Source organism: Eleutherodactylus coqui, chromosome 5 (genome assembly GCF_035609145.1).
Source record: "Eleutherodactylus coqui strain aEleCoq1 chromosome 5, aEleCoq1.hap1, whole genome shotgun sequence".
NCBI lineage: Eukaryota > Metazoa > Chordata > Amphibia > Anura > Eleutherodactylidae > Eleutherodactylus > Eleutherodactylus coqui.
The window spans coordinates 139,924,502-139,941,737 of record NC_089841.1 but is presented as its reverse complement, the minus strand read 5'-3'; the positions used below and the strand labels follow the sequence as shown (position 1 = coordinate 139,941,737).

General features: G+C 43.2%; 1 protein-coding gene across 4 annotated transcripts in view; it reads right to left on the bottom strand.

Moving 5' to 3' along the window:
• Positions 1 to 15,428: 15,428 nt before the first annotated feature.
• The window catches only part of CUX2 (cut like homeobox 2), a 372,532-nt gene continuing 370,724 nt past the window's right edge, over positions 15,429 to 17,236 (bottom strand). For all 4 annotated transcript variants that reach the window (XM_066603238.1, XM_066603239.1, XM_066603240.1 and 1 more), the window contains one exon: positions 15,429 to 16,982. In XM_066603238.1, coding sequence (XP_066459335.1) covers positions 16,157 to 16,982 — 826 coding nt within the window. In that variant the 3' untranslated portion in view covers positions 15,429 to 16,156. The remainder of the gene's footprint in view (positions 16,983 to 17,236) is intronic.

Below are 17,236 nucleotides of genomic sequence, written 5' to 3'. Positions count from 1 at the left end.
ACTCTAACGTTGATCCAGGGATTATTCTGACTGCCATTATGCAGTCGGGAAGGAATTTTTTCCTGCAAATGAGCTAAATTTGCATCTGCCTCGTTGGGTTTTTTTCGCTTCCTCTGAATCAACATGGGGGGATAGAAACAGGCTGAACTAAATGTACATTGTCTTGATTCATATACTATACATAAACTATGTTACTATGTATGTTGCAGAATATACAGAGCTGTGGGCTTCTGGCTCTGTAAACTAACAAAGCGATCACCATCAATCAACTGTTGATGATGATGACCCATTCTGAGAGCAAATCATAAATAGTTTAAAGCTGGGCAACACCTTTAAATCTTAATTTCCTTTAGGGGGTTTTCAGATGGGTCAGAATTATTGCACTTTCTGCACCCAAAGTCGCAGCTTATACCGCCACTGCGCATTCTGCACCAAACCCCGCAAGTCTCATTGCAGATTTTGATGTGGAATTGCAAGCTGATTGAAGCCATTTCAATTTGGCATCAAAATTCACACAGGCATGCAGAATAATTGTGCCAGTGTGAAAGGCACCTTATGCAGCCTCAAGAGCTCCTCTTCAGAGTATGCTCACACATAGCATACATTTTCCATTCTGTGTGGGATTTCCGCATGGAAAATCCACAGCATTTACAAAACACGCCACGTGGATCAGACTTGAACAAATCTCACCTACATGATGTAGAAAAAAACTCTGCATGCAGAATTGACACGTGGTGCGGATTTTATAGCTGGGACGTTTTAGTGCACATTTCCTCTCTCCAAGTGAGGGTGCTAAATCAGTGTCAAAATAACAGGGGCGTATGATGCAGATCTGTACCGGAAGCCACAGCGGAAAATCTGCTACCTGGGAAGAGACCCTTAAAAAGAGCAGCAATACTAACCCAAGTGAATCTAAATGCTGCGACTGCGTGTGTGTATTGTCCTGCATGAAATGTTAATCATACCTCAGCATCGTACCGTGAAATGAGATTCACACTTTGGTTTTCTTGGCTTTGCTAACTGCAGATACAATAAAAAAAGCCCACATGAATTCTTCACACATTGAGCATTAGGTCATTTGCGCCACGATGAGGAGGTAGTGTTGAAGCAAGCAATTCTAACATTTGCACAGATCTGCCTGTGAGATACCAGACCCCAAGTACAAAACACAAGATGAAGGAAAAACTCCTTGGAAAGATTATGCAGTAAGCTGCTGAGGCACGTGAGGTTTATGTGTAGGGGAAAGTTCTTCTGATATACTGGACTTTCATGACATTTTACATTATAAAAGAATGAGGGTCATCATTTTGAGTGAAGTGGAGCGCTCTAAAAAGTGTCAGTGACAGCATTCTGCTTTTCATTAAAGGGTTTTCAGAGTTTGTAGAAAAAAAAAAACTTGTGAGGGCAGAAGATGGAAAAAAAAAGATCCCCCGTAGGTCCAGCGACGTCTCTGGCGGTCATTATTTTCACTGGCTGCAGTGGTGACGTTCCATATAAACTGGTGACAATTCCTGTCTTCAGCAGCCATGGGTCTTTCATGTAGGCATGACCATTATTGGCTGCAGCAGTCATGTGAACAATTGTCAACATGTAACCACTGACAAAGTTGATTAATGGGGGTCCGTCACCCATGATCCCAGCTGCTCCTCCGGCCCGCTATCAGTGCAGAGGGGCCGGATATCCACATATCTGATCAGAGCCAGGAGCGTAATAGAAGGCTTCACTCCCATAGATATAAATGGGAACAACGCCTTCTCTTTCTCTTCTAGCTCCTCATTGCAGTCAGAGCCAGAAGTGTAATAGAAGGCATTGATCCCATTGATTTCAATGTGAGTGAAGCCGTCTATTAGACTTCCAGCTCTAACCACCAATATGGATGTCTGGCCCCACTGCACTGACAGCGGGCCGGAGGATCAGCTGACTGCCTATTGTCCCAAGCAGACTCAACTATTGGTGATGTCTCCGAAGGATAGGTCATCAATAGTACATGCCTAGAAAACTCCTTTAAGATCCGTTTATTAAAGATGAAGTATGGGCTAAAACTATGATGTGATTATGTCCTAAATGTATTGTTTAAATCTACATTTGCCTTTTTATTTACAGGGATATTTCTCAAGTACCTAATATAGATTTTAATGGACATTGAATTAAGTTGTAGAGAAAATCTGGCCCATTATTGAACTACAGTAATCTGCATAATGGTACATGCAGTAATGCAACAAATGAATAAAAATGGGAATATAATGCCATTTTAACACTGCCATGAAATGTTTTATGTTCAGAGAAAGGTTTACATATTTATCCTTACTCCAAAAACATTAATAGGACAATTTAGATTGTGAGCCCCCATGGGGACAAGGCCCAAAGTAAGTGATGGTAATCAGTGTACCGAGCTGTGGAATATGTATGCGCTATAGAAATGCTTAAAATAAATAACTACATTCTTTTATCATACTGTCAATTATGTTGTTTTTTTTATATAAATTGTTTTACTGCCACCTTGTGGACTATTCTGGAATTTATTTTATACACTGAAGCTTTCCAATAAACTTTTAAAGCTTTGTTTAGAAAGTGGTATATGGTATTTAACAAAACGAAAAAAGTCGTTGGATGAAATGATAGTGGTTACTGATTAAGGGCCCCTTCCACACGGGCAACGCAATATCGCTGTGAGGAAAATCACAGCAATATTGCATCGGTGGTCCGTGCAACATCGCTGCGTTTTCTCATGGCAATATCGCGATATTGTGTTGCTACAAAGTCGCGCAACTTTGTAGCACCACATGAGCGGATTTTCGGGGGGTGAAGGGGGGCTTGAAATAAAGGCCCTAGCTGCATTAAAAAACAAAAAACCCACATACATCACCTAAGAAGCACTGCCAGCTCCACCCAGTCTTCTACCCGTCCCTGGCAGTTGTCTCCAGGCATTTCTTCTGGTCAGGGATTGGAAAATCCCCATCTCCAGGAAGCGTTGCCTTTGGCTGAACGCTCGCAGTGCTCAGCCAATCAGAACCAGCGCTTGGCGAACTAATCACAGCCATTCATTGAATGGTTGTAATTGGTTCATTGAGCGCTGGCTTTGATTGACTGAGCCACGGCGCTTGAGAACCAATCACAGCCAGGCTGTCTTGGAGGCGGGGATTTTGATCCTCCAATCAAGGAAGGGCTGGCAGAAGACTAAAGTCAAGTGCCAGAGGTGAAAAGGAGACGCACACCGGAGATGACAGCGCCTCTTAAATGATGTATTCTTTTTTTGATGCAGCTAGGGTTTTTACAGTAGGATTTCCGACTGTAAAAGTTGCATCGCATGAAAACCGTGTTTTCATGCAATGCAACAGAAAGGAAGGCTCCATAAGGAAACATGGGCTACAAAAAAAAAAAAAAAATAGCAAGTTGCGGCTGTATAGAGCATGCTGCGATTTGTAGTCTCGCAATGTCATAGGCTGCAAAACATCGCCTGAGTGGAAGAACCCATAGGAAAGCATCGGCTTCACGTACATGCGATTTGTAGCATTGTTGCATCGCGACAAAATCGTGCGATAAAGTCGCCCGTGTGGGAGCGGCCTAAATAGCAGAAGAGCTATGGCCTTCACAGACACCACAGCTAATGTGGCATGATATTCAATAAGCTGTTTGAAATTAAGCATAATAGTTGAGCTAATGTTAAGAGGATTGACAGCAGGCCTGAAAATGGTTACTTCTGTTTGAGTCAGTTGCAAAGATTTTCTTGTTAGACTGCCCCTTGTCCTGGGCTTTGTCGAGCTTATCGTGAGCTCCTCTAATGCTAGATCCACACGTTCGATGTATGTGCTCCTCTAAGGGTTTGATGAGCACTTGTCATGCTTTAGGCCGCCTGCAGACGGGCGGAAATTCCGCGGCGGGATTTCCCGTGGATTTTCCACCCCTGGAAGCTGCCATAGGATTGCGTTAACAAACGGAATCCTATGCAGACGGCCGCGCGAAATCTCGCGCGGCAAACAAATCCCGGCACACTCTATTTCTGTGCGGGGCTCGCAGAGCCCCGCACAGAAACGTCACTCACCGGCACATGAAAGAGCCGGGGCCGCAGGAGCAGGTGAGTGACGCGCTGCTCTCTGCAGACGCTCGGGTTGGGTCCTGCTGCGAGAATTCTCGCAGCCGGATCCGACCCGGCCGTCTGCAGGCGGCCTTACTGGAATGAAATGGTGAGAACAGTCTAAAAAGCAAGTGAAAGAAGAACTGTTGTGAAGACAGTAAACCAGTCTGGTCCAAAAGCACAGGAGACAGGGGGGCTCGGCTTTGTATTGCCAAGGAAGACCTTTCTCATCTAATGTAAAATATGCATTGCTATAGTAAAGTGCCCACAACATGTGGATATGGGAAATTGCAATCAGGTAATAAGATTCAAGCTGGCAAGTGACCTAGTGGATTACAGAAGGTTCTGTGGCTCAGTCATTTCACTGGTTCCTAGTCATAATCTACAGTCTCCTGAATATTCTATGGAAGCCATTAAATGTGTGTATGATTCTAGATGTAGACTTTAAAATATGCCCATTCAGTGGTCAATAACCTCGAAATACTTCAGTTTCCTGCTCCACACTCCTCTACATTACTCCTTAATAGCAGCCGCCACATAACTCCCCACCCAAAAGAAAACTGAAGCATGTAATGTGTGAATCACACTTTCATATCTGCACTAGGCATTACACCGCTCTGTCCATACTGAAAATAATAAAGCAGTTCTCACTTGATTCCCTTTCTGGAATGCCAAGAACGGTCTGAAGCACAAACCAGCAGACGTGGAGTCTGTTGGTCGTTTGCATGAAACGAAATCCTGGTCTCTGGAGATGAGAAACTACCCAGTGCAACTTTTGCAACATTTTTTGATTGGTTATGTGTTGAAATCGCCATTTTCTATTATAAATGTTATTTACGGCAAACCAAGTAATGACCTGTATTTGCCTGGTGGCAGCCAAATGTATTCTCTTATTGTGTTACAATTGCTGTTTACAACCACTTAAGAGATTTTTGCATCTCCGTTATTAATGGCATACTACTAGGACCTCCAATTTGGTAGAACAAAGGTTGTAACCCTTTTAGGCTGCAGCCTCTTTGTCTTATTAGTGTGCTTGCAATACTTGGATCCTCCTATCATTAAAGAGGTTGTACCAAGATTATAAGTTATCCCCTATCCGGAGAGAAACCCCCACTGATCTTGAAAATGGGAGTCCCGTGTCCCACTCTGCCTGGGTTGTTTCTCAGAATGAATGGAACGCTGGTTGAGCATGTGCTGGAGCTCCATTTATTTCAATGGGGCTGGCGAAAATACCCAAGCACTTGCTGCTCGGCTGTCGCTGCAGACCCATTGAAAGTAAATGGAATGTTAGTGCAACCAGACCTTCATTCAGTCTCCTCCTCACTGTGGGGGTGCATTAACCCCACAGTAAGGAAGAAAGGGAACATGGGACCTCTATGCTTGAAATCGGTAGGGTCCTAGTAGTGAGACCCCCACTGACCAGCAAGTTATCCCTTAGTCTGTGGATAGGGACTAACCTGCAATCGTGGTACAATCTCTTTAACTGGCACGTTCTAATGATTTGCCATTTCTTAAGGCCCATTTACACGCAACAATATTGCGCTCATCATTTGAGCGATAATCATTGTGTGTAAATGCTCCAATCTTTCACTCTTCTGCTGTGCGATGATTTTTAGGTCAGCATAAAATTCATAGTTCAGCCAGAGAGAAGATAACACAGGCCGCATGCTGTGTTTGCTGTCCATGGGAGCTGCTGCTTATACTGTATTCAGGGTGCAGCCCCGAGACAAAGGAGCTGAATGCAGAGAACAGACCGCCTGCTGTTCTCTGCATACAGGTCCAGGAGGCTCATTTACATGCAAATGAAGATGATAAGCTGCTAATGGACAATAGTGTCCATTAGTTGTTTATGAAAAACAATGGCTCCAAACCAATCTTTTGAATGATTATCTTTGCATATTAATGGGCCTTAACTGTGATGAGAATAATTGTTTAAATACAATTTGTAGTTTAGGGCTTCTATTAAGTCAAAAGAAAATGCCCCTTACAGTGGATGTGTGGCATTAAACACTGCTTAGCATACAACTGTGGGTTCGGCCAAGTGAACGGGGGCAGAGCTGCATATGAGATCCAATGTCAAACACAGCCAATGGACAAACCCAGGAAGGAGTTATAGCACTCAACCACCAAGTCCTCTGCCTCTTGATAGGCGTGGGGCACAGTGGTTAAACTGCAACAGTCAGATATTGATGGCATCTCATAGCAATATGTCATCAATGTTTAATTCCACACACAACCCCATATGCATATTATCACTTATATGGTATAATGTTGTTGGGATGTAGTTTGAGCTATGTTCACCATGAACAGGAGATCCTCTTCAACTACATGTCAGTTTATGTAAAAGAAGATATGCGAGTGAACTAAAATGTAAGCCTCACACTAAGTAATGTCTACAGGCAGGAATGTACAAGGCATAAAGAATATATGAAGTTGACTTTCACAAATGCTTGTATATCACAATTAAATGTAGCGCCCCCCCCCCCCCCCCCCCATCTGGGTGTAACAAGGTTTTAAATACATATTTATGGTCTTAATTATGGAATGTGAGCACCACTGGTCCAATTAATAAAATGAGGCTCCGTTCACATGGCAATTTTTCCCCTTCCATCAGGATTTTAATGCGTAATGACAACTGAAATGGAGCGGTCTGCAGCGCTATTCTGGTCATCCGAAATCCTGGAACCCAAAATAAGTCAGTGGCAATCCATTAGGATTTGTTAAAATGGATCTGTCATGGCTGTTACGGTTCTGAGAAGAAGGGAAGCCATGACACTAATATGAACAGGACCTAAAGACTGTTTTACACACAGCGTGTATGAATATACCCTGATAGCTGACTACTAAACAAATGATCAGTTGTTGGCTGATCGCATCTTTTATGCAGGCGCCCCACATGTAAATGGAGGGATGTGCAGCCAACTAATGTTATACATAGTTTGTCCCCAGACTACTGATCCTCTGCTGCCGGTGAACGCAGTAATCAGTGCCGATTGTTAGATGGACAGGGAATCGGACCATTGATAAGTGCCTTACGTGCACAGGGAGAAATATACCATTATGGTTGGGTTGGATAAAATGAAACTAGGGATTATTTGCAGTTAACGGTCTAAACATCTTGAAAACAATGCAAATATGTTTCTACACCCAAGTACATAGTTATTACAAATGATCTTCCCCATTTGAAGCCATCATAACTCTCATTTAAAGGGGTTGTCTCGCGGCAGCAAGTGGGGTTATATACTTCTGTATCGCCATATTAATGCACTTTGTAATGTACATCGTGCATTAAATATGAGCCATACAGAAGTTATTCACTTACCTGCTCCGTTGCTGGCTCCCTGTCGCCATGGATCCGTCTAATTCTGATGTCTTGCTTTTTTAGACGCGCTTGCGCTGTGCGGTCTTCTTCCTGGTGAATGGGGCCGCTCGTGCCGGAGAGCTGGTCCTCGTAGCTCCGCCCCGTCACGTGTGCCGATTCCAGCCAATCAGGAGGCTGGAATCGGCAATGGACCGCACAGAGCCCACGGTGCACCATGGGAGAAGACCCGCGGTGCATCGTGGGTGAAGATCCCGGCGGCCATCTTGGTGAAGGAAGAAGAAGGAAGATGTCGCAGAGCGGGGATTCGGGTAAGTAATAAAATTTTTTTTTTTAACACATCCTTTGGGGTTGTCCTGCGCCGAACGGGGGGCCTATGGAAAAAAAAAAAACCCGTTTCGGCACAAGACAACCCCTTTAAGGACACTCAGATACATAAATTTGATATCAATTGTAATAGAAACTCAAACATTTTCATTTAGCATTGCTATCTACCACTAAGATGTCCTTAATGCCCATAGCAACCAATCACAGTGCAGCTTTCATTTCTCAAGGTGAAAGCTGCGCTGTGATTGGCTGCTATGGGCCACCCCCCGGGAGCAGGAGCCGGCAGACCGATCTCCGCCATCAGCCTATCTGACAGAAAGGCTCACCACGGCAATTCACAGCATTCTCCGAATTGCCGCCCGTGAGCGGAGAATCGCTATGATTCTCCGCTCGTGGACAGGGGGACTGCTTTTTTCATAGCAATGCTATGGAAAGCTTTCACTGTGTTCCCCGCGGCCGTATTAACGTCCCGAAGAACGCAATGAAAATGCGCCCATGGACAGGCAGCCTTAGGGAGTGTTAAAGATTCTACACGCCCCCCTTACCACCCACTATACATGATCTGCGAGGACACATCACAGAAACCATGGCATCAGTCAATCGTGAGACGCTACAATGTGTATGGCAGGAACTTGTCCACAGGCTCGATGCGTGTTCAGGCACCAAGAAGGCTCATACTGAAATTTTTTGATGTTGTGCAACAAAACGTTTTGAGTTTGTTTCCACTGAAATCAAATGTATGTATTTGAGTGTCATTAAATGTGAGTTATGAAAGTTTCAAATCGGGAAGCTAATTTGCAATAATTCTGTGTATATAAGCACATCTACCTGCTAATACAGGGTGGGCCCTTGGAAAGTAGCCTAGTAGGGCACCACACTCCTATGATAGCTGTCTGAAAGAAATGTAGTCTTTGTTGCCCATAGCAACCAATTACAGCACAGATTCATTTCTTCTACTGCTGCGATAAAATACAAGCTGCGCTGTGATTGGTTGCTAGGGGGAACAAAGACAGATATTCTTTTAGACAGATTACTTTTCTGTGTCCCATCCTGTATAACTCATCGATCCCAGACTCAGGGGTCTGCTATCACACTTAACCCTTTGCAATCCAATTTTGGATTCAGTGTTTCCTATGGAGGGGGGGGGGGGGGGGGGTTCTCTTTCTGCCATTATACAATGGTGCCATCTGCTGGCTAGAGACAGTACTGCAGTATGTGACATGCTGGAGAGGCCCCCCCAACAACAGAGAGGTCAGTAATATACAGTAAGAATACTCTGCCGGACGTCTTCCAATATCGGAGCTGTACAGCCTTCAATCAGAATGTCTTTAGACGTCAGACAGTGGATTGGAAAGGGTTAATATGTAGCCTTCAGAGCGATTGTCATCCAAATAAGGGGCTGTTCACATCACATTTTTAATGTACATTTAGCGTATACATTAAACGTACGTGGAAAAAAAAGTATACAAATGTATGCAATTTTCAGCATACGTGTACTTTTCTTTGTAACATACGTTAAATGTATACCTTTTTATGTCATACATTGTCATATCTTTGAGTCCTTTTTTCACATTGAAAACATGTTTTCACTGTAAAGTTTCTTTTGAACAAAGTTTTCTAGTTGAACACCTTTGTGTTTTCTTCTCAGGTGCCTCAAAAACCTGATATGTTAAAAACATGGGAAATACAACTTTAAATTTCCTACTGGCTGTGATGAAAAAAAAATACATATGTCAAGCAAACTTTTAGGGCTCAGTCAGACGAGCGTTTTTGTGCACGCATGTTAGGCGTGTTTACGATTCGTATCTATAAGAACCAATGCTTTCCAATGAAAGCCGTCACATGTGCGTTTTTTACATGCAAATAAAATTTGCACCTGCAAAAGATAGGACATGAGTTCCAATGCACCCGGTCATGCAATTTTTTTCTAAACGCGTTGTGCGATTTATTTTTGCCCGCGTCTATAATGTGTGAAAAATTCGCCCGTCTATCCAAGGCCTTAGTGGGACAGAAAATGTAGTAGCTAGCCTTTTCTATCCCACAAACATACACAAAGGTAAGAGGATCAAGCATAGTGAATATTATGCACTTCTGCACTATGGCTGACCAGTTCTAGTCTATTGGTACATAAAAGAACACATTTAATCCATTTTTCAGATTAAAATACATAAGCATGATGGATAAAAGATGATGTGAACAGCCCTAAAGCTGCTACAGGAGGAACACTTAAAGAAGCTAATATCAGGGGGTGAGGCACAAGTTACTGCCCTTCCATCATACTCTTCAATGTTATAACACATTAAGTTTCTAAAGCTCCAATGACATTCTGTAGGACTGCAGACCGGTAACTGGTGGTTCTTCAGCAGTCCGGTAGCTACAGTTCCAGCTTGATGTAATCCTAAACTGAGCTCTCCACCGAGGAAGCCATCAACAAAGCCACAGTGTGGCAGACCCTTATTCCAAATATTGGTAAGGCACTTTGCCTCCGTGTTTGATATATGAGACAACGCTACTTAGTGTTACAGTCCACAGAACCTTCTTGCATCCTCCTTTAGCATTGATTTTCCATTGTAAATAGTGATTGCCATGTTACCATTCTGTATTACTATTACAGCTGTAGTTTATACTATCCTTCATGGTGTCGGGATGTAGTGATCTCTCCTTAAGAGCTAACCGAGCTGCACAGGTCGTCGGACCCTCATGCAGACCAGTATCTTGCTGGAGGTCATTTTCTAGGGCTCTAGCAGTGTTTCTTCTGTTCCTCCGTGCAGGAAGGAGCAGATGCTGGGTTGATGCCCTTCTATGGCCCTGTCCAGCTCTCCTTGTGTAATGGCTCGTGTCCTGGTATCAGGATTGCCAAATGTCCTGGAATCATGACAGTCTTAAAAAAAAAACAGGTGTTTTTTTGCTGCTATCCATAGTGTTCGGCAGGAAAAAACACTGTCCGTGATTTTTTTCCCACTTTCTACAGTTTGCCGATGAGCACAGTGCAAACCAGCAGCATTCTGGAGGAGCAGCACAGATGTGAAGGAAATGGCCCTGGGGACATTGCAAGCGAGCAGTCAGTCATGCCTCATGGGTGCAGAAGCTAGGGGGAGACAATCATGGGGTCAGGACTGGAGGAGGATGACAAGGAGCAGCAGTTCAATGACTAAGCTCAGCAGCAGTGAACTGGAGAGGTCGGTTAATACAGAGTATACTGTACAGCCAGCCCATGATATCACTTCTTTCCACAGCCCACCCACGGTGTGGATGAGGCATAATTGGCTCCACACAGTCCTGTCCTGTGTTGGTCTGTTTAACCCCATCCTACTGACGGTCTGCCACTACTGGTGGAGCAGCAAGCTGCAGAACTACTGGTAGGATGGGGTTAAAAAGACTGACTGGAGTCAGGACACATGGAACATTTAATATAAAAGCAGACACAGTCGGAGAGGGGGATATCTGCATTCCCTATAGGGACTACACCTTAAAGAGGGTTCCCTGTGAAATACTATTCATGACCTATCCTCACGACAGGTCATCAATAGTTGACTGGCTGGGGTTCACCGTTTAGGATCCTCTGTCAATCAGCTGATTGGGTGCTGCTATACATCGGTGTCGGAGCAGAAGCTGCTGCTCTGACCCCTGTGTAGTGGCTTGTAACTACTGGAGCAGCACCCATTACATTTTAATTAGAGCTGTGCTTGCAGTTACAAGCTCTGACTACTGCATTGGGGTCGGAGCTAACTGCTCTCACTCTGTTGGCGCTGATACGGAGCAGTGGACCTCCGCCACTCAACTATAGATGACATATCCTGAGGATACGCAGAAAACCCATGGCAACAACAATCATACATTTATCAGAAAATACATAACTCTAATATATACTAACCACATAAAAAAATGCAAGGTTCTTAGTATATAGTTCGATCAAAGTATATTGGCCCATCCACCAACGTCCAGGTGACCATTCTTACGGATGGATCATAATACTAAAAGATACCAGGCATATGGTTTAATTATAATGACCTAGGAAAGATGGGTTTTTTACCTTTTTAGCAGACACCTCTCTCTGGGCCCAAGCCTACAAATAAAACCAGGGAAAGTACGATACCAATTTATATGGTCTAATTAAAGGGACAGGAGGCAGATGGGAAAAAGGGAGTAAAAGTCAAAAGTAATGGCTGCCTGTGCTGATGTTGTGCACTCCCTTGCATTTTTTAATGTGCTTAGTATATATATTACAGTTATGTATTTTTCTGATAACAGATGTATATGAGTGCCGTTTCCATGTTTTCCGCTTGTACCGTTTAGTCACAGCCGCGGTTTAACATGCAGCTAAAGATTTATAGTTGGGAAGTGCTGATTTTGTTTCTTTTTTGTGCTGCCTATCCTGACAATACGTCATCAATAGTATTTCCCTGGAAAACCCCTTTAAAGCTCGGCTGCGGGACAAACATCCTCCCTCTCCTGCTCTGTCTATGGTAACTTGACCCACGTGTCCTGTCTGTCTATTTTACCCCATCCTCCTAGTAGTCTGGGTTGCCAACTATTTATTCTGCTGCTGCCTCGGATAACCCCTATAATTTGAGTCCTTGTGAGTCAAGGCATTTTACGGAGGGTGTGATATGGTTCGCGGACTCTAAAAATAGGTGGGGCATATGTCCGTGAAAATTGTGCATCTGTGATTTTTAGTCCTGTTGTCCAAAAAAAAATTAAAAAGGAGGTTGCAACCCTACCTGGTATCTGCTTCATGCCCTAGAGACTGTGGGAGACTGGGCAGCAAGCCTTCCTGCAATGGCACGTATCAATATACCCTCCTGGAGGAGCAGGACTACCTGTGCAACCTGACTGGGATGCAAGTACCACCTCATGCTACCAATAGTAACAAGGACACTAGCCAAATGCAAAACTGGAAGGAAGGATAAGGAGAGAGGAATTGTCTGTGGCCACACCTGTAAAGCCATTCCCTTTCTAGGGGTTGTCCTGCTGTTGCCTCTCCAGCGCACCTGTTGTCACTTTAATTTCCACCAAAGCAGGTGAAATTCATTCATAATCACTTACACTTCCTAAATGGACAAATTAATGTACCTGCACAGTTTAAATGACTTGGGGCTTTATACATTGATGCTTAAGTGATTCCTTACTTTTTTTGCAGTAATATTTTTCACATTTTTAGAAGCAGTATTTTACTCCTTTGCGTTCAGTTTCTATATTTTGGAATATGGAGGTATGATGCAAACTATGGGGATGATGTGCCCAGCCCGAGTGTTTAATTGTAGCCAGGGGAGATTAAGAACTCATTCACACGAGAATATCTCCGCAGCGTAATACACAGTGAATAGAACCCATGGATTTCAATCGGTTTGTTCACATGTGCATATTTTGTAACACAATTTTCGCCCATTCGGAAAAATAAAAGGAGCATTTCTTATTTTGGGGCATATCATGCCTCAAAATAGGCAAATGAAGTGAATCAGCAAGTACAAATAAACACTGAATTCGCAGGAAACCTATGTAATTGCACAGCAAATCAATCGGCCCTTCTGCATATATTTTTGTGTGCGTAAATACTCAGCGTGCTTAGGAACACAAAAACCTGAAAGAATGGCTAAAATACGCAGGCAATTGCAATTTTTGGTTGCTTAAATACCCAGTGTATTTACATGACCAGAACCCACATACGCCCATGTAAACTAGCCCTTAGGCTGCATTACCACGAACGTATATCGGCTCGGTTTTCACGCCGAGCCGATATACGCCCTTCTCATCTGCGAGGGGGGGGGGATGGAAGAGCCAGGAGCAGGAACTGAGCTCCTGCCCCCTCTCTGCCCCTCTGCACTATTTGCAATGGGGAGAGGCGGAATGGGGGCAGAGCTAATTCTCGGAACTTAGCCCCACCCCCGCCCCGCCTCCTTTCATTGCAAATAGTGCAGAGGGGCAGAGAGGAGGACGGAAGCATCCTCCCCCCCCCCCTGCAAATGAGGACGACGTATATCGGCTCGGTGTGAAAACCGAGCCCATATACGTTCGTGTGAATGCAGCCTAAGGGTGCCTTTCCACTAGCCTTTTTTTATTGCTGCGTTTTTTTAACGCAATAGTCAATGGGATTTTCTAATGTTAAAAACGCAATGCAATGCAATTGCGTTTTTGGTGCATTGCGTTGCGTTTTTAACATTAGAAAGTCCCATTGACCATTGCGTTAAAAAAAACGCAGCAATAAAAAAAGGCTAGTGGAAAGGAGCCCTTAATGTATGGCACTTCTTCCTGTATATTTGTAACACCTTTAGCAGATATATGGAAGGGAAATGGTTAAACCATTATAATGCTAAAATTCTTTAAAATATAATTCATACTGTACACATGCACAAAAAGGCCATAAGTATGTTGATTGAACATCACTGCCATATGTATCTGCTTTGTAATAACGTGTCTCCCCCCAAATAAGACAGGGTCTTACATTAATTTTTGCCCCATGAGATGCGCTAAGGCTTATTTTCAGGGGATGAGTTATTTAACCTACCCAGCAGGCTCAGTCCAAGTTCTTCCCGAGACTCTTCAGAGCCCCGGTGGACTTCCTGCAATCTTCGGCTCCCACAGAGAATCACTTCCTGGTTACAAGATTCAGAAATTCTGCATCCACAACGCAATGACTGTGATTAGTTCTTCAAGCACTGCATTGATTGGCTGAGCTGAGGCACTCGAAGAACCAATCCCATCCATTGCGTCATGGAGGCGTGATTTATGAACTGGCTGAGCCACGTCTCAGCAAATCAATGCAGCATTCGAAGAACCAATCACAGCCATCACTTCATGGAGGCGGGATTAATGATTTGTGAGTTTGTAAGTGATGAGCGGTCAAGGACTGTGGAAACCGCGCCGGGGCTCTAGAGAGCAGCGGGAAGACCGAGCCTGTTTGACAAGTGACTTGGGTGACCTGTGTGAAAAAAGCTTTAAAATGCAGCAATTGCATTTTTACTTCCCTTTTCACGCACCTAATGAATTCCTATTGACTTTTTTTTTTACTGTGACGAGAGCTTATATTTTCAGAGTAGCGCTTATTTTCAAGCCTCCCTGAAAATCCTAAAAAATCACGCTAGAGCTTATTTTCGGGTCAGTCTTATTTTCAGTGGAAACATTAGCTTTTAGAGTCATGTTGTTGACATTCTAACATAAATGTTGGCATCCAGCATGGTGCAGCATGACTGATCACTGTAGAACATGTTCCTACTACTCCAGGGTTCAGTGGTGGTGTTCTTTACACCAATCCAGTTGACTCTTGGAAGTGATCTCAGGCTTGTTTGCGGCTGCTTGGCTTTAACAGCCCAATCCCTGAAGCTGCCAACAAACATTTCTTGCATTGACATTTCTTCCAGAGGATTCAAGATGTTGAAAGTCAGGACATGCAAAATGCTTTTGCACACAGCAGTCCTGTCATGTGAGGTTATGTAGAGTTCTGCTTTATGGCTGTTGTTGTACTTAAGTATTTTTCACTTCACAGGAAAGAAGTTTGAAAACTTGACTTCTTGGAAAAGTTAGTGTCATGTTTTAAGTCATTGGGCTGAGTTTGACTTATTGAACTGCTTACTATGATATGATCGTGTGGTTTACTCTACACAGTAGTGAACGATAGATAGTTGGAAGGGAAGTCCAATACTTCTGGCCATGTAGTGTAAAAATATAAATACTCTAATACATGTGGACACACAGCGATCTCTGCATATGTGGCACTCTTACACTTTATATGGACTACTGGTTCCACCACAATTCTGTATTTACCTCTGTCATACACAGATGAGGATGAACATTCACAGCCACCTGATACAGCATGTTACAACATTGTTTTTAAGTGGACATCCAATCTACAGACATTTCATGGCAACAAATATTCAGTTTAGAGTCTTACAGACTGTATCCATCTTTTCAGAGGGTAGTAACGACTGCTGTCTTGGAGACAGTGGTAGAAACCAAAGCAGCACTTGATATTTATGAGATACCTCATTTGGACACACTTCTAGTGCTTCTTGATGGCTTTAAACAACAGTCACTTAATCTTATCCAGTGGCAAGCTAAATTACATCATTGTCATCACTGCTACATGTCTGCTGTTTTTGTTCAACGTCCCATTATCAAAGCAGCTTCAGCTGTTAATAAATTCCAAATATTAGGTAATAAAATATCTAAAATGTTTATAAATATTTTTTCTAAAAGATTTTCTTTTTTTTTTTTTTTTAACCATGAAAATTGTTTCTTATTTCTCCTTTAAATTCCAAGGGATTATTAGGATATCTGTTACCCTTTTGTTATAGTCTACTTCACAAAACAGAAAAACAAAAAATATATATATAAAATATGCAATATATGTTCTTTGCAATCGCTCTGTTCCATAAGGTGGATTCACAGAGTGGGATAGAAACAATATTTTTTTATTTTTGCAGAGATAGAAAGTAGTTTCAAAATTCCCATTCCAGAGTCTCTTCTTTATTTGCGGCTCTCTCAAGCCTATGGATAATGTTATTTAGATTTGCCATTTTTTCGTTCCTCCTCTGGTTGTTGGGGCTATGCTTTGTGGAGGGATGCAATGATACGGTGTCACTGCCTGGGCTGGAAGAATGAGTCTTAATAGGCGTGTTGTTGGGCAAGGATGGAGAGATGGGAGCAGAACATGAAGGAACTGGAGAAACAGACATCATGAGGCCTGGAGAGGAGGCGGCTGATGGTGAATTCAGAGACACTTCTAGGCTGCAGCGGGAAGATTCGATTGTAGATTTAAAGCTGATAGGGTCAGCCTGAGACATGTCTGCCCCCATGATCTCTTTATGTGTATGGATAGAAGCAGCACAGTCATGGGCAATAGGCTGGTGTGATTTCTCAAGAACAGAACTACTTTTTCTTAAGTAGTGTAGCCTCGGAGAGCCATCGCGGTGAGAGGAAGCAACCTGTTTTTCTCGAAGTGCTCTGGATCGCTCTGATTCACAACAAGTTCTTGATGTTGTTCCAGAGTCACAATGGTTGGAAAAATCATAATCTTCTTCCTCTGTGTTCTCTTTCTTAATTTTCATTGCAGTTCTCACTTCCCTCGAATGGCAGTTACTATGCAGCATATGTTTAAGATCATTGATTATTGGCTTCCTTTCTCCTATTTCATTGTCCGGGCTGTGAGGGGTTAGCTCTCTGTGTGGTACTGTTGAAGATGTGAAGCTGTCACAGCTATTTGGCTCGTGGTCTATGTCATTGTCATGCTGGCCTTCCATCAGAATCTCCCTGCGCATACGTGACCTAAAAGTCCATAGATACCAATGTTAGTTCAATTATAAAATGTGCTTTGAGCAAGCCGATTTAAAAGGGCTGTCCAGGATTAGAAAAACATGGCTCCTTATTTTCCCCCAGAAACAGCACTACTTGTATCGACACGTTGTGTTGGGTATTACAGCTCAAATCTATTAAAGTGACCTTCCGATTTCGTTACTAAATTCTGTACCAGGACTGAAGGGGTTATAATACCTGTAGTTGATATTATCTGCCATCTCTTC